At 47.7% G+C, this 23,700-nt stretch overlaps 1 protein-coding gene across 1 annotated transcript in view; it reads left to right on the top strand.

The window, feature by feature from the left end:
* LOC147123830 (uncharacterized) overlaps window positions 1–23,700 on the top strand; it is a 99,832-nt gene that overhangs the window by 16,693 nt on the left and 59,439 nt on the right. The window contains exons 2-6 of the mRNA XM_085976318.1: window positions 6,783–6,865; window positions 13,993–14,095; window positions 15,573–15,790; window positions 19,984–20,067; window positions 21,150–21,233. Of these exons, the coding sequence (XP_085832444.1) occupies window positions 6,783–6,865; window positions 13,993–14,095; window positions 15,573–15,790; window positions 19,984–20,067; window positions 21,150–21,233 (572 nt within the window). The remainder of the gene's footprint in view (window positions 1–6,782; window positions 6,866–13,992; window positions 14,096–15,572; window positions 15,791–19,983; window positions 20,068–21,149; window positions 21,234–23,700) is intronic.

Raw genomic sequence — 23,700 nt, forward strand, 5'->3', positions numbered from 1 at the left:
CAGGCTGATACCTGGGATGGCAGGAATGATGTATGAGGAGAGATTGGGTCGATTGGGCTTGTACTCGCTGGAGTTTAGAAGAATGAGAGGGGATCTCATTGAAACGTATAACATTCTAACAGGACTAGACGCAGGAAGGATGTTCCCGATGGCGGAGGAGTCCAGAACCAGGGGTCACAGTCTAAGGATAAGGGGTAAGCCATTTAGGACAGAGATGAGGAGGAATTTCTTCACCCAGAGAGTGGTGAACCTGTGGAATTCTCCACCACAGAAGGCAGTTGAGGCCAATTCATTAAATATATTTCAACAGGAGTTGGATATATTTCTTAAGGCTAAAGGGATCAAGGGATATGGGGAGAAGGCAGGGACAGGGTACTGAGTTTGGATGATCAGCCATGATCTCGTTAAATGGCGAAGTAGGCTCAAGGGGCCGAATGGCCTACTCCTGCTCCTATCTTCTATGTTTCTATGATTAGAGGGGAGCTGAGGAGAACTTTTTTCACCCAGAGGGTGGCGGGGGTCTGGAACTCACTGCCTGAAAGGGTGGTGGAGGCAGAGACCCTCAGCACATTTACAAAGTACTTGGGTATGCACTTGAAGTGCCGTAACCTGCAGGGCTACGGACCAAGAGCTGGAAAGTGGGATTAGGATGGAGAGCTCTTTTTCGGCCGGTACAGACACGATGGGCCAAATGGCCTCCTCCTGTGCTGTAACTTTCTATGATTCGTCACGTCAAGGTGCAGCCCCAGGAAGAAGCCCTGAATAGGAGCTTTAGAATGTAGTGATTTCCATGCAGTTGCTATGACAAGCAGCCAGAATATAATTTTCAGAGCTGTATCTCAGGATAAGACAGAATGTAACTGTCAGTGAAGTATATACACCAACAACAACAATATATTTATATAGCGCCTTTAACGTAGTAAAATGCCCCAAGGCGCTGCACAGGAGAATTATAAGACAAAAAATTTGACACCGAGCCACATAAGGATAAATTAGGGCAGGTGACCAAAAGCTTGGCCAAAGAGGTAGGTTTTAAGGAGTGCCTTAAAGGAGGAAAGAGAGGTAGTGAGGCGGAGAGGTTTAGGCAGGGAATTCCAGAGCTTAGGGCCCAGGCAACGAGGCACGGCCACCAATGGTTGAGCGATTATAAGCAGGGATGCTCAAGAGGTCAGAATTAGAGGAGCGCAGATATGTGGGGGAGGGTGGTTTGTGGGGCTGGAGGAGATTACAGAGATAGGGAGGGGCGAGGCTATGGAGGGATTTGAAAACAAGGATGAGAATTTTGAAATCGAGGCGTTGCTTAACCGGGAGCCAATGTAGGTCAGCGAGCACAGGGGTGATGGGCGAACGGGACTCGGTGCGAGTTAGGACACGGGCAGCCGAGTTTTGGATGCCCTCAAGTTTATGTAGGGTGGAATGTGGGAGGCCAGCCAGGAGTGCGTTGGAATAGTCGAGTCTAGAGGTAATAAAGGCCTGGATGAGGGTTTCAGCAGCGGATGAGCTGAGGCAGGGGCGGAGACGGGTGATGTTATGGAGGTGGAAATAGGCGATCTTTGTCATGCTGCGGATATGTGGTCGGAAGCTCATTTCAGGGTCAAATATGACACCAAGGTTGCGAACAGTGTGGTTCAGCCTCAGACAGATGTTAGGGAGAGGGATGGAGTCAGTGGCTCGGGAACGGAGTTTGTGGCAGGGCCGAAAACAATGGCTTCGGTCTTCCCAATATTTAATTGGAGAAAATTTCTGCTCATCCAGAACTGGATGTCGGACAAGCAGTCTGACAATTTAGACACCGTGGAGAGGTCGAGAGAAGAGGTGGTGAGGTAGAGCTGGGTGTCGTCAGCGTACATGTGGAAACTGACACTGTGTTTTCGGATGATGTCTCCAAGGGGCAACATGTAGATGAGAAATAGGAGGGGCCAAGGATAGATCCTTGGGGGACACCAGAGGTAACGATGCGGGAGCGGGAAGAGAAGCCGTTGCAGGTGATTCTCTGGTTACGATTAGATAGATAAGAATGGAAGCAGGCGAGTGCAGTCCCACCCAGCTGGAGGACGGTGGAGAAGGATGGAGTGGTCAACCGTGTCAAAGGCTGCAGACAAGTCAAGAAGGACGAGGAGGGATAGTTTACCTTTGTCAGTCACAAAGGATGTCATTTGTGACTTTGATAAGAGCCATTTCAGTACTGTGGCATGGGCAGAAAACTGATTGGAGGGATTCAAACATGGAATTGCGGGAAAGATGGGCACAGATTTGGGAGCCCACAACATGTTCAAGGACTTGAGAGGAAAGGGAGGTTGTAGATGGGGCGGTTGTTTGCAAGGACGGAGGGATCAAGGGATGTTTTTTGAGGAGAGGGGTGATGACGGCAGATTTGAAGGAGAGGGGGACAGTACCTGAGGCGAGAGAACCGTTAACAATATCAGCTAGCATGGGAGCCAGAAAAGGAAGTTGGGTGGTCAGCAGTTTAGTGGGAATAGGGTCGAGGGAGCAGGAGGTGGGTCTCATGGACAAGGTGAGTGCAGAGAGGTCATGACGCCATTTCGGTCTGAGCTCGGTCTCCGTGTGGGCGAATCTTCAACGCACCCCCATCCTTCTCTGAATTTTCACCTCTCACCCCCAGTCCTTCTCCTCCCTGTGAGACTCTGAATCTTCAGCTCCCCCGATCCTTCTCCCCCCAGTGAGACTCTGTCGGTGAATCTTCAACCCCCCCAATCCTTCTGCCTGTGGGAATTTCTCCCAGACAGTGTTGGAATGTTGAAAGATAAGGAACGTCGAGGATGAGACAAGACTTGTTTTTGCCTGGAGTTCTGCCTATTTTAGTTAGAAGTTCAAACAGAGTTAACTGTCACCTAATGAACTGAATTGCTGGAATTCCGTTTTGACTGAGAAATCTTAGCCTCAACAACCCCGGAATTGTACCTAAAGTATCCCTGTGCTCCCAGCAAGAGTCTGTCTTACAACAGGTGTCTTTAGCTCCTGTAATAATGCTTAATATATGCCTGTAATGAGGTAAAGATTCTGCCCATTCCTTGTGAGGAAGGCCATTTAGTCTTCCCTTGGTGGTGGATAACCTCCTGAGTCTGTAGCACGGGACAACATTAGTGAAGAGTTAGAGTTGCATAGACTAATCCAGGACAGTCAACATGGTTTTATAAAGGGCAGATCATGCTAAGCCAATTTAATTGAATTATTTGACAAAAATCAGAGTGTGTAGATTATAAAGGAAATGTGGTAGATGTTGCATAAAATTTTGGATGGCATTTGATAAGGTGAGACTTATTACGTGACATATGATATTAATGATGGCATGTGATATTAAAGGCAATGTAGTTGCATGGATAGACAGATGGCTAGGGAACAGAAAGCATAAATAGGTGTTTCAGAGTCCAGCCATACAACCCTCCGAGATTTCTGCGCTCCTCCAATTCTGGCCTCCTGCGCATCCTCGATTTTTTGGCGGCCATGGTTTCAGTTGCCAAGCCCTATAAGCTCTGGAGTTCGCTTCCTAAACCTTTCTACCTCTCTACCTTCCTACCTTAAAATGCTTCTTCAAACCTCTTTGACCAAGCTTTTGGTCACCTGTCCTAATATCTCCTTGTGTGATTCGGCGTCACATTCTGTTTGACAATGCTCCTGTGACATTTTACAGGATATAAATGATGTGGATGTGGGTGTACAGGGCACAGTTTCAAAATTTGCAGATGACACAAAACTTGGAAGTACAGTGAACAGTGAGGAGGAGAGTGATAGACTTCAAGAGGACACAGACAGGCTGGTGGAATGGGCGGACACGTGGCAGATGAAATTTAACGCAGAAAAGTGTGAAGTGATACATTTTGGTAGGAAGAACGAGGAGAGGCAATATAAACTAAAGGGTACAATTCTAAAGGGGGTGCATGAACAGAGAGACCTGGGGGTATATGTGCACAAATCATTGAAGGTGGCAGGGCAGGTTGAGAAAGCGGTTAAAAAAGCATACAGGATCCTGGGCTTCATAAATAGAGGTATAGAGTACAAAATTTGGAAATTATGATGAACCTGTATAAAAGAAAAACTTTTTTACTCAGCAAGTGGTTCGGATCTGGGATGCACTGCCTGAGAGGGTGGTGGAGGCAGACTCAATCACTGCTTTCAAAAGGGAGTTGGATAAGTTTCTGAAAGAAAAACATTTGCAGGGCTACGGGGAAAGGGCGGGGGAGTGGGACTAGCTGAAGTGCTCTTGCAGAGAGCCGGCACTGGCTCGACGGGCCGAATGGCCTCCTTCCGTGCTGTAACCATTCTATGATTCTATGAAAGACGCTATATAAATGCAAGTTGTTGTTGTTAGTAGGTTGTGGGCACTAGTGTGCCCTAGGGACCTGTGCTGGTAAGATGTCTTATTGTACAATTCTACAAATATTTGAGCATGAGGATTTGATTTGAAGTTTGTTAATGGTAGCAACTTAAGGGACATGGCAAACTTGTGAGTAAGAATGCAAGAGTTGCAAGAGGACGTGGAGAGCTTAGCAGAGTGGGCAGGTAGATGGCAGGATGTGACCAATGGTGTCCCCAGGGATCTGTACTGGGGCCGCAGGTTTTCACTATATTTATCAATGACTTGGATGAAGGAGTAGAGAGCCGTATATCCGAGTTTGCTGATGACACTAAGTTAGGAGACACAGTAAACAGTGTAGATCGGAGCAGAAAGCTGCAAAGGGACATTGATAGATTGTGAGTGGACAAAACTGTGGCGGATGGAGTTCAATGTGGGGAAGTGCGAGCTCATCCACTGTGGACCCAAGAAAGATAAATCAGAGTATTCTCTAAATGGTGAGAAGCTGGGAACTGTGGAGGAGCAGAGAGATTTCAGGGTCCGAGTACAGAAATCACTGAAGCTAGTGGACAAAATAATTTAAAGGCTAATGGAATGTTGGCCTTTATCTCCCGGGGTCTGGAACACAAAGGGGTGGAAGTTCTGTTCCAGCTGTACCGAGCTCTGGTCAGACCCCACCTGGACACTGCGTTCCGTTCTGGGCCCCGCCCCTCAGGAAGGATCTATTGGCCTCGGCGGGGGAGCAGCGCAGATTCACCAGAATGATACCGGGACTAAAAGGGTTAAATTATGAGGACAGGTTGTACAGACTGGGCTTGTATGCCCCTGAATATAGCAGATTAGGGGGTGATCTGATCGAGGTGTTTAAGATGATTAAAGTATTTGATGAGGTCGAGAGAGAGAAACTGTTTCCTCTGGTGGGGGGAGTCCAGAACAAGGGGGCAGAACCTTAAAATTAGAGCCAGGCCGTTCAGGGGTGATGTCAGGAAGCACTTCTTCACACAAAGGGTGGTGGAAATCTGGAACTCTCTTCCTGCCCCACCCCCCACACACACAAACAAAAGCTGTTGAGGCTGGGGGTCAAAATTTCAAAACTGAGATTGATAGATGTTTGTTAGGTAAAGATATGGAACCAAGGCGGGTAAATGGAGTTAAGATACAGATCAACCATGATCTAATTGAATAATGCAACAGACCTTGAGGGGCTGAATGACCACCTCCTGTTCCTATGTAACAAGCTCGAGGGGCTGAATGGCCTCCTCCTATTCCTGTGTAACAGGCTCGAGGGGCTGAATGGCCTCCTCCTGTTCCTGTGTAACAGGCTCGAGGGGCTGAATGGCCTCCTGTTCCTGTGTAACAGGCTCGAGGGGCTGAATGGCCTCCTCCTGTTCCTGTGTAACAGGCTCGAGGGGCTGAATAGCCTCCTCCTGTTCCTGTGTAACAGGCTCGAGGGGCTGAATGGCCTCCTCCTGTTCCTGAGTTCCAGAGAAATGTAAAGTGCATGTTTTGGGGAAAAATGAGTGAAAGGAAAACCAAGGTCCTTTCACAATGGGCCTTCCGTACTGTAATTTCTGCAATTCTAAGTATTTGCAACAAAAAAATAATCTTGGTGTACAATTTGCCGGGTGCTTTTGGTCACTTATCAACACAAATGTTTTCCAGTCGGAGAGAGGATAATTTCATCCCTTCTGTGTTACCTGGGATTGGATCCTCAAGGTGAAATGTCTCAATCCAACCCCCTGCCCCATTGCAGACTCACCCCACCCCCTTTGCTCTAGTCCTATACGACCCCCGCTACGGCAGTCCCACATATTCCTGAGGGAACGGGAGAGAACCAGAATTCAACGAGCAGTGGGGGGCAGGACGAGCCCAGTGTTAGAGGAGGGGAGGGTGTGGGGGGTCCTGGGAACCCAGTGTTACTGGTGTGGGGGGTCTGGGGATTCCAGTGTTACTGAGTGAGGTGTAAAGTGAAGGGCTCAGCCCAGTATTGAAGTGGGTGCCTGGTCCAGTTCAGCCTGAGAACAGCCAGGGGGGTGGGGTTGCTGTGTAGTTGGTGTCCAAGGAATGGAGTTCATGGCGGCGCTGAAGGCAATGTCTATCGATCTTACTTGTGTAGAGTTGTAGTAAGTTGTGGGCTATCTAGGACAGAGGGGTTGAGTGAGCTGGTGAAGAGGTGGAACTGCTTATCTTGAGTATACATGTGGAAGCTCAGTCTGTGCCTGTGGATGATGTAAGTTCGGCAGGAGAGACAAAGGATAGATCCTTGCGGCGGCCCTGGATACTAGCTTTGCCGACATTCCACAACTGGGCAGGCCATGAGTGGGGGTGCAGCACATCTGCCAAGGGCCTCGAGAGATGAAGAGAGCCTGCCGTTGCCCTGGGATGCACCGTAAACACTGATGGTGGGCATTGCATTGTAAAGCGACGGAACGCTTTATTCCTAAAGTTTGCTTCCTTTATTTTGCAGAAGACCATTTCCTGCCAACACTGAAGCATAAAGTAAACATTTACCAACATGACCTGCAGGACAATCAGACAGTGACCACTCAGGTACGGCTGGGGGGTGTCAGAGCACCTGTCATTGAAGTTTGATACAATGAGCGGAGACGCTGAGGGGCAGGCGCAGTGCTCGGAGTGGTGTCTGCTGTGTGTTTAGCCGTGGAGGTGGGGTGGGTTAGAGGAGTGGTTTTCAAACTTGCCTGTCTGGAAGATCCAGTGATGATACCGACTTCTCATGGACACCTATCCTAACTTCTGAAACATAGACATAGAAGAAAGGAGCAGGAGTAGGCCATTCGGCCCCTCGAGCCTGCTCCGCCATTCAATGCGATCCTGGCTGATCATCCAAATTCAATACCCTGTCCCTGCTTTCTCTCCATATCCCTTGATCCCTTTAGCCTTAAGAAATATATCTAACTCCTTCTTGAATATTATTTAATAAATTGGCCTCCACTGCCTGGTGTGGTAGAGAATTCCACTGGTTCACCACTCTCTGGGTGAAGAAATTCCTCCTCATCTCAGTCCTAAATGGCTTACCCCTTATCTTTAGACTGTGACCCCTGGTTCTGGACTCCCCCACCATCAGGAACATCCTTCCTGCATTTAGTCTGTCTAGTCCTGTTAGAATTTTATAAGTTTCAATGAGATCCCCTCTCATTCTTCTAAACTCCAGCAAGTACAAGCCCAATCGACCCAATCTCTCTTCATACGTCATTCCTGCCATCCCAGGTATCAGTCTGGTGAATCTTCGCTGCACTCCCTCCATGGCAAGAACGTCCTTCCTCAGATAAGGCGACCAAAACTGCACACAATACTCAAGGTGCGGTCTCACCAAGGCCCTGAACAACTGCAGCAAGACATCCTTTCTCCTGTACTCGAATTCTCTCGCTATGAAGGCCAACATACCATTTGCCTTCTTAACCGCCTGCTGCACCTGCATGCTTACCTTCAGCGACTGGTGCACAAGGACACCCAGGTCTTGTTGCACTTCCCCTTCTCCCAATCTATTGCCAGATAATAATCTGCCTTCCTGTTTTTGCCACCAAAGTGGATAACCTCGCATTTATCCACCTTATACTGCATCTGGCATGCATCTGCCCAACCACCCAACCTGTCCAAATCATACTGGAGTTTCTCGGCATCCTCCTCACAGCACACGTGCCCACCCAGCTTTGTGTCGTCTGCAAACTTCCCTCGTCTAGATCATTAATATATGCTGTGAATAGCTGGGGTCCTAGCACCGATCCCTGCGGTACCCTACTAGTCACTTCCTGCCACTCGGAGATAGACCCGTTTATTCCAACTCTGCTTCCTGTCTGCCAACTAGTTCTCTATCCAAGTCAGTACCTTACCCCCAATCCCATGTGCTTTAACTTTACACGCTAATCACTTATGTGGGACCTTATCGAAAGCCTTCTGAAAGTCCAAATACACCACATCCACTGGTTCTCCCTTATCTATTCTACCAGTTACATCCTCAGAAATTCCAGTAGATTAGTCAAGCACGATTTACCTTTTGTAAATCCACGTTGACTTTGTCCAATCCTGTTGCTGTTTTCCAAGTGCTCTGCTATTACATCTTTTATAATGGACTCTAGCATTTTCCCCACTACTGATGTCAGGCTTACCGGTCTATAATTCCCCGTTTTCTCTCCACCACCTTTTTTGAATAGTGGGGTTACATTAGCTACCCTCCAATCTATGGGAACTGTTCCAGAGTCTATAGAATTTTGGAAGATGACCAGCAATGCATCTACTATTTCTAGGGCCACTTCCTTAAGTACCCTAGTATGTAGATTATCAGGCCCTGGGGATTTATCGGCCTTCAATCCCATCAATTGCCCCAAACACATTTCCCTACAAGTACTGATTTCATTCAGTTCCTCCCTCTCATTAGACCCTATGTTCCCCGACATCTCTGGGAGGTTATTTGTCTTCCTTTGTGAAGACAGAACCAAAGTATGTATTTAATTGGTCTGCCATTTCTTTGTTCCCCATTATAAATTCCCCTGATTCTGACTGCAAGGGACCTACGCTTGACTTCACCAATCCTTTTCTCTTCACATATCTATAAAAGCTTTTACAGTCAGTTTTTATGTTCCCTGCAAGCTTACTCTCATACTCTATTTTCCCCTTCTTAATTAATCCCTTTGTCCTCCTTTGCTGAATCCTAAACTGCTCCCAATCCTCAGGATTATTGCTTTTTCTGGCCAATTTATACATCCTCTCCTTGGATCTTATGCTATCCCTAATTTCCCTTGTTAGCCACGGTTGAGTCACCTTTTTTGTTTTATTTTTATGCCAAACAGGGATGGACAAATTCTGTAGTTCATCCATGCGATCTTTGAATGTTTGCCATTGCCTATCCACTGTCAACCCCTTGAGTAACATTCCCCAATCAATCCTACCCAACCCGCGCCTCATACCATCGTAGTTTCCTTTATTTAAGTTCAGGACCCTAGTCTCTGAGTCAACTACTTCACTCTCCATCTTAATGAAGAATTCTATCATATTATGATCGCTCCTCCCCAAGGGGACTCGCACAACAAGATTGCTAATTAATCCTTTCTCATTACATAATACCCAGTCAAAGATGGCCTGATCTCTAGTTGGTTCCTCGACATATTGGTCCAGGAAACCATCCCGTATACATTCCAGGAATTCCTCCTCCACAGTATTGTTACTACAGGAAACTTTGTGCTATCCGGCACCCATGGGACCGAGCTACTGCCGTTTTTTTAAAAGCTCCGGATAGACCAGCGTCAATGTTATCAGATAGGAGCTTTTTATCGCAGTATCTGACCACAAACACTGTTGCTCAGCAACAGCTTGTAAACACTCGGCCCGTGGCTTGGAAGCATCTCTGAAGCTGTTGCTAAGATACAGAGACACTTTCTAGAGCCTGCCGTATCTGACCACAAACACTGTTGCTCAGCAATAGCTTGTAAACACTCGGCCCAGTAGCTTGGAAGCGTCTCTGAAGCTGTTGCTTAGCGACAAAGACGCTTTCCAGAGCCTGCCTGTGAAAAGAATGCTAGGAGAAAAAAAAACACCTAACCAAAACGGCTGCTGATTTCTGCCGTTAGATCCAAGTTGCCGGACATTCAACTTCCGGATAGCACAAAGTTTCCTGTAATTTGGTTAGCCCAATCTATATGTAGATTAAAGTCACCCATGATAACTGCTGTGCCCTTATTGCACGCATCTCTAATTTCCCGTTTAATGCCATCCCCAACCTCCGCATTACTGTTTGGAGGTCTGTATACCACTCCCACTAATGTTTTCTGCCCCTTGGTATTGCTCAGCTCTACCTATACAGATTCCACATTATCAGAGCTAATATCCTTTCAATTGTGTTAATCCCCTCTTTAACCAGCAATGCTACCCCACCTCCTTTTCCTTTTTGCCTGTCTTTCCTGAATATTGAATACCCCTGGATGTTGAGTTTCCAGCCTTGGTCACCCTGGAGCCACGTTTCCGCAATCCCAATCATACATCCGTTTACCTCTATTTGCACAGCTAATTCATCCACCTTATTACGAAGGCTCCTCGCATTAAGACACAAGGCCTTCAGGCTTGTTTTTTTAACACTCTTACACCTTTTAGAATTATTATTTACTGTGGCCATGTTTGATTTAAACCCTTGATTTCTCTGACTGCCACCTTTGGTTTTTCTCCTTCCTGTCTTTTGCTTCTATCCTTGTTTCCCTTTCCTCTGTCTCCCTGCTCCGGTTCCCAACCCCCTGCCGTTTTAGTTTAAACCCTCCCCCAGAGCACTAGCAAACACTCCCCCCAGGACATCGGTCCTGGTCCTGCCCAGGTGCAAACTGTCCAGTTTGTATTGGTCCCACCTCCCCCAGAACCGGTTGCAATGTCCCAGGAATTTGCACCATTCCTCTAGCCACGTATTCATCTGAAATATCCTTCTATTTCTACTCTGACTAGCACGTGGCACTGGTAGCAATCCTGAGATTACTACCTTTGAGGTCCTATTTTTTAATTTACCTCCTAACTCCTTATATTCAGCTTTTAGGACCTCATCCTGTTTTTTTACCTGTATCGTTGGTACCTGTATGCACCACGACAACTGGCTGTTCACCCTCCCCTTCCAAAATGTTCTGCAGCCGCTCAGACATCCTTGACCCTTGCACCAGGGAGGCAACATACCATCCTGGAGTCTCGTTTGTGGCCGCAGAAACGCCTATCTATTCCCCTTACAATAGAATCCCCTATTACGAAAGCTTTCCCACTCTTTTTCCTTCCGTCCTGTGGAGCAGAACCACCCATGGTGCCAGGAAGTTGGCTGCTGCTGCCTTCCCCTGATAAGCCATCCTCCCCAACAATATCCAGAGCGGTATATCTGTTCAAGAGGGGGATGGCCACAGGGGACCCCTGCACTACCTGCCTGCGCCTACTACTCTGCCTGGTGGTCACCCATTCTCTTCCTGCCTGTGCAGCCTTTACCTGCGGTGTGACCAACTCATTAAACGTGCTATCCACGATGTCCTCAGCATCGCGAATGCTCCAGTATGCATCCATTCGCAGCTCCAGCGCCGCAATGCGGTCTGTCATTAGCTGTAGCTGGATACACTTCCCGCACACATGGTCGTCAGGGACACAGGAAGTGTCCCTGATTTCCCACATAGTGCAGGAGGAGCATACCTCCACATACTGATCCAGGAAACCACCTCGCATGCATTGCAAGAATTCGTCCTCCACACCATTAGTGGTAATTTGATTTGCCCAGTCAATATGTAGATTAAAGTCCGCCAGAGTACCGTATTGCCCTTGTTACATGCACTTCTAATTTCTTGATTGATACTGTGCCCTGCATTACCACTACTGTTTGGTGGCCTATACACAGCTCCCAACAATGTTTTCCACCCTTTGCAGTTTTAGCTCCACCCAAACTGATTCCAGTTCTACATCACGATCTGCCAAGTCCAGATCTTTTATCTCTACCATACCGACCTCATCCCTTATTAACAGCGCTATGCCACCTCTTTTTCCTTTTTGTCTGTCCTTCCTAAATGTTGAGTACCCTGGAACATTCAGTTCCCAGCTTTGGTTACCCTGCAACCATGTCTCTGTAATGGCAATTACATCATATCCATTTACTTCTATTAGTGCCATTAATTCATCCACCTTGTTGCGAATGCTACATGCATTTAGATAAAGTGCCTTCACTGTTGCCTGTTTAATATTTTTCTGCACTTTGACCCTCTTTACTGTTGGCCTTTGTTTCTGCTCCCTACTAGTTTTGCTGACTACTTTTCTAACTTGCACTTCCAGCTTTGTTTCTCTCCGTTCTGGGCCCACACTTAGGTTCCCAGCCCCCTGACAAACCAGTTTAAATCCTTCCCAACAGCACTAGCAAACCCCGCTGTGAGGATGTTGGTCCCGGTTCTGCTGAGGTGTAACCCGTCCAGCTTATACAGGTCCCACCTTCCCCAGAATCGGTCTCAATGCCTCAGGAATTTAAATCCCTCCGTCCTGCATCATCTCTCCAGCCACGCATTCAACTGGTCTATTCTCCTGTTTCTGCTCTCGCTAGCACGTGGCACTGGGAGTAATCCTGAGATTACTACCTTTGAGGTCCTGCTTTTTAATTTATTTCCTAGCTCCCTATATTCTGCTTGCAGGACCTCGTCCCTCTTTCAACCTATGTCGTTGGTACCGATATGGACCACGACCTCTGGCTGTTCACTCTCCCCCTTCAGAATGTCCTGCAGCCCTCAGTGACATCCTTTACCCTGGCACCAGGGAGGCAACATACCATCCTGGAGTTACGTCTGCGGCCACAGAAACGTCTATCTGTTGCCCTTACGATAGAATCCCCTATCACTATTGCTCTCCCACTCTTTTTCCTCCCCTCCTGTGCAGCTGAGCCACTCGTAGTGCCACGGACTTGGCTCTTGCTGCATTCCCTTGAGAAACCATTTCCCCCAGCAGTATCGAAAACGGAAAATCTGTTGTAGTGGGAGATGGACCCAGGTGACTTCTGCACTACCTTCCTAGTTCTTTTAGGAAGGCGGTCACCCATTCCCTTTCTGCCTGTGCACTCTTTACCTGCGGTGTGACCACCTTGTTAAACGTGTTATCCACGAAGATCTTAGCCTCGCGGATGCTCCACAGTGACGCCAGCCGCAGCTCCGAAACGCGGATTTCGAGTAGCTGCAGCTGGAGACACTTCCTGCACACGTGTTCACCCGAAAGTGTCCGTGACTTCCCACATAGCACAGGAGGAGCACTCCATGCTGCCAAGCTGCCCTGCCATGTCCTACCCTTAATTTACTCCCTTTACTTCCTTTAAATTAAAGAATATTAAATACACTAGGGACCTTACTTCACTTTAAACACTACTTACTCTAAACTAGAGACCGTACTTTTACTTTAACGACTAGAATGTAGAAATACTCACCAGGTCCTACTTACCAATCAGCTCCTTCCCTGGTTGTGACATCGCTTTCGCGGTTTTGCAGTAGTTGTTGTTGTTTGACTGCTCCCGCTCTCGGACTCGGACTCTTTCCTTGGTGTAAAGTAAGAACCAATTCCGACAGGGTGAAAAGTTAGGAAAAGCAAAGGCGAAGCAAGGGAGCTCCTCCTTCCACTCCTCACCTGACTCACCCAAGTCCCAACACTCTGTTCAAACCGCACTTAGTGCAAATGGCACTGCAAAGCCTGTTTTTATAGGCCCTGGAACAAAGGAGCTGGCTAAGCCCTGCTACAGGAAAACCAGTATGATCTAGCTTCCCTAATTAACTGCCTTCAGCTGCTTTGAATTGTAGGCCTTGTATATCCCTTTATAACCCTGCTTAAGGCTGGGAAATTTAGATTTTAAACAGTAAACAGTAAATGTGAAACAAACAAAAGTTTGATTTTAGCAAACAGTTAAGACTCCCTGACTCGCCCAACTCCCAGCACTCTGTTCAAACCGCACTCGGGTAACAAAGAGAAGGATGAGGATTTCAGCAGCTGACGAGCTGAGCCGGGGCAGAGATGGGTGATGTTACGGAGGTGGTCTTGGTGATGGAGCGGGGGGTCGAAAGCTCAGCTCAGTATCAAATTGGACACCAAGGTTTTTAGTATACTATGGGTACTGATTACTGCAAGGTTTCAGTATTATGTGGGTACTGATTACTGCTGACAGTAATTTATTTTAATGTTCTCTCTTGCAGAAGATGGAAACTCTGTTTAAAAATCTGGTGGAGGACAATCCAGTCAAAGTTCATCAGTACGTCTTTAATGCAGAGCCAGCCATGATGGAGCAGCATGTGTTTGGTAATTTGTGGCAGCGTCATTCCTGCTTAGTCTTCGTATTGACGTTAACGTTTTTGTTTTATTTTGTCGTCACCACCCTTCTCCCCCCCCCCCCCCGCAGTTTTCTCTCCCTCTTCTTGACCGTGCCAATTGTTGCTGGGGTACAGTTTCATGGGACCCTGTGGCCCTCTGCTTCCTCACCTGAGTGACCATTCTTACGTGGGATCATACAGTGAGTGAAGGCAGCTCATTCAACCATGGGGGAACATCACGGCTGAGCTGGGTGTCTGCAAGCGCCCCTCCACCAAGGGCTGCTCGATGGCGTCCACGGGAACGAGCCTTAGACGGTCTCCCCTCTGTAACACCGGGGCGCTGATGCTGACTGCAGCATCCGTAACATTGCATGTCTGCCATTCAGCACAGCCCCAGAGATCAACACTGGGATCCTGCAGCTCTGTGTAGGGCAGGTACTCACTGCCTTCACCGTATGCCCCCTGGGAGGTAACCAGAGCTCTGCAGCTACCTCACTGGTTGGTGCTCTGCCACGCTGTGTTGAACCTGATGTTCTGTTATAGTTGCAGTTTGTGCTCACTGAGGCTCTGTATCTGACTGAATACAGTCTGTACTGTACCCTGCTCACACCAGTGAAGACGTCATCCAGCAACTACAAGGGTTTAAAGGAAGATTTTCTACTGGTGAAAGAGACTTGATAAAAAAAAGTGTAGAGTTTTGGGGAAATTGAAAAGAGTAAGCAAAATGAAATGTTTAAAGGGAGCAGGGGAAGGGAGATTTCCAGTGCCCTGCTGAGGGAGTGCTGCACTGTTGGAGGTGCCGTCTTTCGGATGAGATGTTAAACCGAGGCCCCCGTCTGCTCTCTCGGGTGGATGTAAAAGATACCATTTCGAAGAAGAGCAGGGGAGTTATCCCTGGTGTCTTGGCCAATATTTATCCCTCATCCAACATCTGGTTTTGAACCCGCTGTGTCCCTGGCAGTAGCGGCACCACTATTATACTTAATGCCCCTGGGCCAGAGAGACATGGAAAAGCAGCAGCAACAGCAGCTTGCCTTTATATATAAAGCAGCTGGGGTTCCTGCTGCTGATCGCTGCCCACTGACCCCTGGTGTGTGCATGTGAACATCGAGCGAGAAGCGGGTCTGGCTCGGTGTAATGCAATCCGTGGTTGAAATGCGTGTTAGCACTCGCTCATACATGAAGGAAGGCCAATCGGGTGGTGTGACCCCGGGCTGGTAGCGCCAATAGAACCACATCCCTGGACGGAGTTGAGATGAAGTGCTTGAAGGAGAAAGAACTGCAGGGATATGGGAAAAGATCGGGGGAGTGGGACTAACTGGATTGCTCTTCGAAAGAGCCGGCGCAGCCTCGATGGGCTGAATGGCCTCATTCTGTGCTGTGATTCTAGGATGGAAGAATACCAGGGCTAGGAGAGAAATAAAGGCAGTGTGTGACATTACAGTGGGCTTCTGTTGATTCTGTAGGAGTAGATTCCAGCGAGGGGGAGGATGATGATTACACCTATGATGATGAGGACGATTCGAATGACGATGATGAATACAACCACTTAGATTGCTCAAGCACGTTCTGCGGAATGCGGAGAAATTTCCTCTGCGATACTCCAGAGTTGTCGTCCAGGCATAAAAACGTTACAGATCTATACAGTATAACAGGCTCTAATTCATATAGAGGCCCTGCCGAGGTAGGTAAACGTGAGAATTCCAGCTGTGCATGATACCACAGAGGTATTGGGCCTGTGTCGTGTGCGGTGAGATCCCGTCCTGTCCTGGGTTTGTGTCGGGTGCAGTGAGATCCCGTCCTGTCCTGGGTTTGTGTCGGGTGCAGTGAGATCCCGTCCTGTCCTGGGTTTGTGCCGGGTGCAGTGAGATCCCGTCCTGTCCTGGGTTTGTGTCGGGTGCAGTGAGATCCCGTCCTGTCCTGGGTTTGTGTCGGGTGCAGTGAGATCCCGTCCTGTCCTGGGTTTGTGTTGGGTGCGGTGAGATCCCGTCCTGTCCTGGGTTTGTGTCGTGTGCGGTGAGATCTCGTCCTGTCCTGGGTTTGTGTCGGGTGCAGTGAGATCCCGTCCTGTCCTGGGTTTGTGTCGGGTGCGGTGAGATCCCGTCCTGTCCTGGGTTTGTGTCGGGTGCGGTGAGATCCCGTCCTGTCCTGGGTTTGTGTCGGGTGCGGTGAGATCCCGTCCTGTCCTGGGTTTGTGTCGGGTGCAGTGAGATCCTGTCCTGTCCTGGGTTTGTGTCGGGTGCAGTGAGATCCCGTCCTGTCCTGGGTTTGTGTCGGGTGCAGTGAGATCCCGTCCTGTCCTGGGTTTGTCACGGGTGCAGTGAGATCCCGTCCTGTCCTGGGTTTGTGTCGGGTGCAGTGAGATCCCGTCCTGTCCTGGGTTTGTGTCGGGTGCAGTGAGATCCCGTCCTGTCCTGGGTTTGTGTCGGGTGCAGTGAGATCCCGTCCTGTCCTGGGTTTGTGTCGGGTGCAGTGAGATCCCGTCCTGTCCTGGGTTTGTGTCGGGTGCAGTGAGATCCCGTCCTGTCCTGGGTTTGTCACGGGTGCAGTGAGATCCTGTCCTGTCCTGGGTTTGTGCCGGGTGCAGTGAGATCCCGTCCTGTCCTGGGTTTGTGTCGGGTGCGGTGAGATCCCGTCCTGTCCTGGGTTTGTGTCGGGTGCAGTGAGATCCCGTCCTGTCCTGGGTTTGTGTCGGGTGCAGTGAGATCCCGTCCTGTCCTGGGTTTGTGTCGGGTGCAGTGAGATCCCGTCCTGTCCTGGGTTTGTGTCGGGTGCAGTGAGATCCCGTCCTGCCCTGGGTTTGTGTCGGGTGCAGTGAGATCCCGTCCTGTCCTGTGTTTGTGTCGGGTGCAGTGAGATCCCGTCCTGTCCTGGGTTTGTCATGGGTGCAGTGAGATCCCGTCCTGTCCTGTGTTTGTCACGGGTGCAGTGAGATCCCGTCCTGTCCTGGGTTTGTGTCGGGTGCAGTGAGATCCCGTCCTGTCCTGGGTTTGTCATGGGTGCAGTGAGATCCCGTCCTGTCCTGGGTTTGTGTCGGGAGAAGTGAGAGCTCGGCTGCAGTTGGTGTGCGCACGGTGATGTAGTGTCAACTCCGTATTAAATGGATGTAAACGGATAAGATATAATTGGGATTACGGAGACATGGCTCCAGGGTGACCAAGGCTGGGAATTCAAAATCCAGGGGTATTCAATATTTAGGAAGGAAAGGGAAAAGGAGGTGGGGTAGCATTGCTGGTTAAAGAGGAGATTAACACAATAGTAAGGAAGGATATTAGCTCTGATGATGTGGAATCTGTATGGGTAGAGCTGAGAAATACCAAGGGGCAGAAAACGTTAGTGGGAGTTGTATACAGACCCCCCAAACAGTAATGCTGAGGTTGGGGATGGCATTAAACAGGAAATTAGAGAAGCGTGCAATAAGCGCACAGCAGTTATCATGGGTGACTTCAATCTACATATAGATTGGGCTAACCAAATTAGTAACAATACTGTGGAGGAGGAATTCCTCGAGTGTATACGGGATGGTTTCCTGGACCAATATGTCGAGGAACTAGAGATCAGGCCATCTTAGACTGGGTACTATGTAATGAGAGAGGATTAATTAGCAATCTTGTTGTGCGAGTCCCGTTGGGGAGGAGCGATCATAATATGATAGAATTCTTCATTAAGATGGAGAGTGAAGTAGTTGACTCATAGACTGGGGTCTTGAATTTAAATAAAGGACACTACGATGGTATGAGGCACGAGTTGAATAGGATGGGTTGGGGAGCGTTACTTAAAGGGTTGACGGTGGATAGGCAATGGCAAACATTTAAGGATCGCATGGATGAACTATAGAAATTGTTCATCCCTGTTTGGCATAAAAATAAAACAAAAATGGTGACTCAATTGTGGCTAACAAGGGAAATTAGGGATAGCATAAGATCCAAGGAGAGGACATATAAATTGGCCAGAAAAAGCAGCAAACCTGAGGATTGGGAGCAGTTTAGGATTCAGCAAAGGAGGACAAAGGGATTAATTAAGAAGGGGAAAATAGAATGTGAGTAAGCTTGCGGGGAACATAAAAACTGACTGTAAAAGCTTCTATAGATATGTGAAGAGAAAAAGATTGGTGAAGTCAAGTGTAGGTCCCTTGCAGTCAGAATCGGGGGAATTTATAATGGGGAACAAAGAAATGGCAGACCAATTAAATACATACTTCGGTTCTGTCTTCACAAAGGAGCACACAAATAACCTCCCAGAGATGTCGGGGAACATAGGGTCTAATGAGAGGGAGGAATTGAATGAAATCAGTATTTGTAGGAAAATGGTGTTAGGGAAATTGACGGGATTGAAGGCCAATAAATCCCCAGGGCCTGATAATCTACATCCTAGGGTACTTAAGGAAGTGGCCCTAGAGATAGTAAATGCATTGCTGGTCATCTTCCAAAATTCTATAGACTCTGGAACAGTACCCATGGATTGGAGGGTAGCTAATGTGACCCCACTATTTAAAAAAGGTGGTAGAGAGAAAACGGGGAATTATAGACCGGTAAGCCTGACATCAGTAGTGGGGAAAATGCTAGAGTCCATTATAAAAGATGTAATAGCAGAGCACTTGGAAAACAGTGACAGGATCAGACAAAGTCAACATGGATTTACAAAAAGGTAAATCATGCTTGACTAATCTACTGGAATTTTTTGAGGATGTAACTGGTAGAATAGATGAGGGAGAACCAGTGGATGTGGTGCATTTGGACTTTCAGAAGGCTTTCGATAAGGTCCCACATAAGAGAATAGCGTGTAAAGTTAAAGCACATGGGATTGGGGGTAAGGTACTGACTTGGATAGAGAACTGGTTAGCAGACAGGAAGCAACGAGTTGGAATAAACGGGTCTTTTTCTGAGTGGCAGGCAGTGACTAGAGGGGTACCGCAGGGATCGGTGCTCGGACCCCAGCTATTCACAATATATATTAATGATCTAGACGAGGGAAGTTTGCAGACGACACAAAGCTGGGTGGGTGCGTGTGCTGTGAGGAGGATGCAGAGAAACTCCAGTATGATTTGGACAGGTTGGGTGATTGGGCAGATGTATGCCAGATGCAGTATAAGGTGGATAAATGCGAGGTTATCCACTTTGGTGGCAAAAACAGGAAGGCAGATTATTATCTGAACGGCAATAGATTGGGAAAAGGGGAAGTGCAACGAGACCTGGGTGTCCTTGTGCACCAGTCGCTGAAGGTAAGCATGCAGGTGCAGCAGGCGGTTAAGAAGGCAAATGGTATGTTGGCCTTCGTAGTGAGAGGGTTTGAGTACAGGAACAAGGATGTCTTGCTGCAGTTGTACAGGGCCTTGGTGAGACCACACCTTGAGTATTGTGTGCCGTTTTGGTCGCCTTATCTGAGGAAGATTCACCAGACTAATACCTGGAATGGCAGGAATGAAGTATGAAGAGAGATTGGGTCGATTAGGCTTATATTCGTTAGAGTTTAGAAGAATGAGAGGGGATCTCATTGAAACTTATAAAATTCTAACAGGACTAGATGCAGGAAGGATGATCCCGATGGTGGGGGAGTCCAGAACCAGGGGTCACAGTCTAAGGATAAGGGGTAAGCCATTTAGGACTGAGATAGGAGGAATTTCTTCACCCAGAGAGTGGTGAACCTGTGGAATTCTCTACCACAGAAGGCAGTTGAGGCCAATTCATTAAATATATACAAGAAGGAGTTAGATATATTTCTTAAGGCTAAAGGAATCAAGGGATATGGAGAGAAGGCAGGGACAGGGTACTGAATTTGGATGATCAGCCATGATCTCATTAAATGGCAGAACAGGCTCGAGGGGCTGAATGGCCTGCTCCAATCTTCTATGTTTCTATGTTGCGCTGTGCTTTGCAGGAAGCTGAGAGAATTGCTCAAGAGTTGGTTAATGAAGAAGAACAGGCTAAGAGGAAGGCTGAAAAACGAAGACTTAAGAAAAAAGTAAGTGTCTGACTGCAGCGGGTTATGTTTAAAGCAGCGGTTCGGTCTCAGATCCATGCCCCGAGGTACCTGTGTTTATAGCAGCGATCCTGTCTCAGATCCATGCCCCAGGTACCTGTGTTTATAGCAGCGATCCTGTCTCAGATCCATGCCCCAGGTACCTGTGTTTATAGCAGGGCTCCTGTCTCAGATCCATGCCCCAGGTACCTGTGTTTATAGCAGCGATCCTGTCTCAGATCCATGCCCCGAGGTACCTGTGTTTAAAGCAGGGCTCCTGTCTCAGATCCATGCCCCAGGTACCTGTGTTTAAAGCAGGGCTCCTGTCTCAGATCCATGCCCCAGGTACCTGTGTTTAAAGCATGGCTTCCGTCTCAGATCTATGCCCCAGGTACCTGTGTTTAAAACAGGGCTCCTGTCTCAGATCCATGCCCCAGGTACCTGTGTTTATAGCAGTGATCCTGTCTCAGATCCATGCCCCAGGTACCTGTGTTTATAGCAGCGATCCTGTCTCAGATCCATGCCCCAGGTACCTGTGTTTATAGCAGGGCTTCCATCTCAGATCCATGCCCCAGGTACCTGTGTTTAAAGCAGGGATCCTGTCTCAGATCCATGCCCCAGGTACCTGTGTTTAAAGCAGGGATTCTGTCTCAGATCCATGCCCCAGGTACCTGTGTTCAATAAATATAAGAACTAGGAGTAGGGGTATGCCGTTCGGCCATAAGATCATGGCTGATCGTGTACCTCCACTCCACATTACTGCACTAAAGCAGGGCTCCTATCTCGGATCCATGCCCCAGGTACCTGTGTTCAAGTGTTTGACTGTGTTTCTTTGTATACTGTAACACTAACACCTTCCCAACAGTGGTATAATTAAAGCTTGGTGATGGATAATCACTGGATGTGCATCTCCCTGCACACGTTACGATTAAAGCTTGGTGATGGATAATCACTGGATGTGCCTCTCCCTGCACACGTTACGATTAAAGCTTGGTGATGGATAATCACTGGATGTGCATCTCCCTGCACACGTTACGATTAAAGCTTGGTGATTGTATTGATTGACTGGATTTACTTCTCTTCAGAGACAGAAAGAGCGAAGACGGCAACAAAAATTAGAAAAAGAAAATAGAAGTGAGAATAAAATTGAAGAGAATATTAATGATAAGGTAAGATAATTATCCTGTTGCATTTGATAAGAGCTTAATGCACAGGTGATGGATTGATGCTTAGAGGTTTGCAGCTGTGCTTCTCCGCTCCGTATTCAGCCGTTAAAACAGTATGTAGCATTGAGCCACACAAAACAGGATCGTCCCAGTGTCAATGCCTGGTCCGTAGGAACATAAGAATTAGGAGCAGGAGTAGGCCATTCGGCCCCTTGAGCCTGCTCCGCCATTCAATGAGATCATGGCTGATCATCGACCTCAACTCCACTTTCCTGCTGATCCCCATATCCCTTGATTCCCCTAGAGTCCAAAATTCTATCGATCTCCGTGTTAAATATATTTAACGACTGAGCGTCCATAGCCCTCTGGGGTAGAGAATTCCAAAGATTGACAAACCTCTGAGTGAAGAAATTCCTCCTCATCTCAGTCCTAAATGGCTGACTCCTTATCTTGAGGCTGTGACCCCCAGTTCTAGACTCCAGCCAGGGGGAAACAATCCCTCAGCATCTACCCTGTCAATCCCCCTCAGAATCTTATGTTTCAATGAGATACGTACGATCATACGAATTAGGAGCAGGAGTAGGCCATTCGGCCCCTCGAGCCTGCTCCTCCATCCAATAAGATCATGGCTGATCTGATTACTCCACATTCCCGCCTACCCCCGATAACCTTTCACCCCCTTGCTTATGAAGAATCTATCTACCTCTGCCTTAAAAATATTCAAAGACTCTGCTCCCTGTGAGGAACAGAATTCCAAAGACTCACGACCCTCTGAGAGAAACTTTCTCCTCATCTCTGTCTTAAATGGGCGACCCCTTATTTGTAAACAGTGACCCCTAGTTCTAGATTCTCCCACAAGAGGAAACATCCTCTCCACATCCACCCTGTCCAGACCCCTCAGGATCTTATATGTTTCAATCAAGTCACCTCTTACTCTTCTAAACTCCAGCGGATACAAGCCTAGCCTGTCCAACCTTTCCTCATAAGACAACCCGCCCATTCCAGGTATTAGTCTAGTAAACCTTCTCTGAACTGCTTCCAACGTATTTACATCCTTCCTTAAATAAGGAGACCAATACTGTACACAGTACTCCAGATGTGGTCTCACCAATGCCCTGTATAACGGAAGCATAACCTCCCTACTTTTCTTTTCAATTCCCCTCGCAATAAACAATAACATTCTATTAGCTTTCCTAATTACTTGCTGTACCTGCATAGTAACCTTTTGCGATTCATGCACCAGGACACCCAGATCCCTCTGCATCTCAGAGCTCTGCAATCTCTCACCATTTAGATAATATACTTTTTTCTTCTTCCTGCCAAAATGGACGGTTTCACATTTTCCCACATTATACTCCATTTGCCAGATCTTTGCCCACTGACTTAACCTATCTATATCCCTTTGTAGCCTCCTTATTGTTGTGTATTGTGTGTTCTATTGTGTGTTCTCCTCCCACCTGTGGTGGCGCTGTCGCAGGAGATAAATGGTTGGGTATTCTCTCGGTTAAGTTTAGCTCTCTTTGTTTGGAACTTGCCAGAACTTCCTTTCCTTCCAATAAAGCACTTCATGTTTGAATCTCTGAGTTCTGAGTCCTAAATTGTGTCTAGGTAGAAAGGTACCGACACAACAAGTGGCAACGAGGAGCGGATGAATCTGCGTACGTTACGGGTGCAGTGAGTAAACAGAAAATTTAATTTGAAACGTGAGATGGCTACTATATTAGGAAACATCGCTGATTTTGATGAAAATGTGGAGCAATGGAGCGCATATACGGAACGTTTTGACTATTTTGTATTGGCGAATGCGGTGGCAAATGAAAAGGTCGTGCCTACCTTTTTGAGTGTAATCGGGCCGAAGACTTTCAATTTACTTTGCAGCCAGATAAGCCAGGAACTAAAACATATAAGCAACTAGTGGAAATTCTTGGAGCACATTTTTCACCAAAACCTCTGGTTATTGCTGAGAGATTTAGATTTCACAAACGGAATCAAGAGGAGGGGGAATCAGTGACGATGTTTATTGCTGCTTTAAAAAGGTTGTCGGAACACTGCCAGTTCAAGGAGGTGCTGAATGACACCATTAGAGACAGACTTGTGTGTGGTCTGCAAAATGCAGCCACACTGAAGCGCCTTCTTAATGAGGACAACCTTACTCTTGAAAAGGCCATTGAAGTTAGTGTCTCCATGGAGATGGTGGAAAAGGAGGCTCACCAGTTGAGTTCAACAGGGAGAGTTCACAAGGTGTCGTCTGAGCCTAAAGGTGCGCGGAACGGCACATGTTACCGTTGTGGGAAAACGGGCCATCACGCTAATGACTGCTGGTGTATGGAGCTGGAATGCCGAAATTGTGGCAAAAAGGGTCACATTGAACGCGCCTGTAGAGGTAAAAAAAGAACAGACAGAGCTGGGAAGCATGGAAGCAAATGTCTGTATTTGGACAAGAGAGGAAAAAGAGTGTTCATTCAGTGCA

The sequence above is a fragment of the Somniosus microcephalus genome, chromosome 2 (genome assembly GCF_052327205.1).
Source record: "Somniosus microcephalus isolate GS21.2 chromosome 2, FLI_Smic_1.0, whole genome shotgun sequence".
NCBI classification, from domain to species: domain Eukaryota; kingdom Metazoa; phylum Chordata; class Chondrichthyes; order Squaliformes; family Somniosidae; genus Somniosus; species Somniosus microcephalus.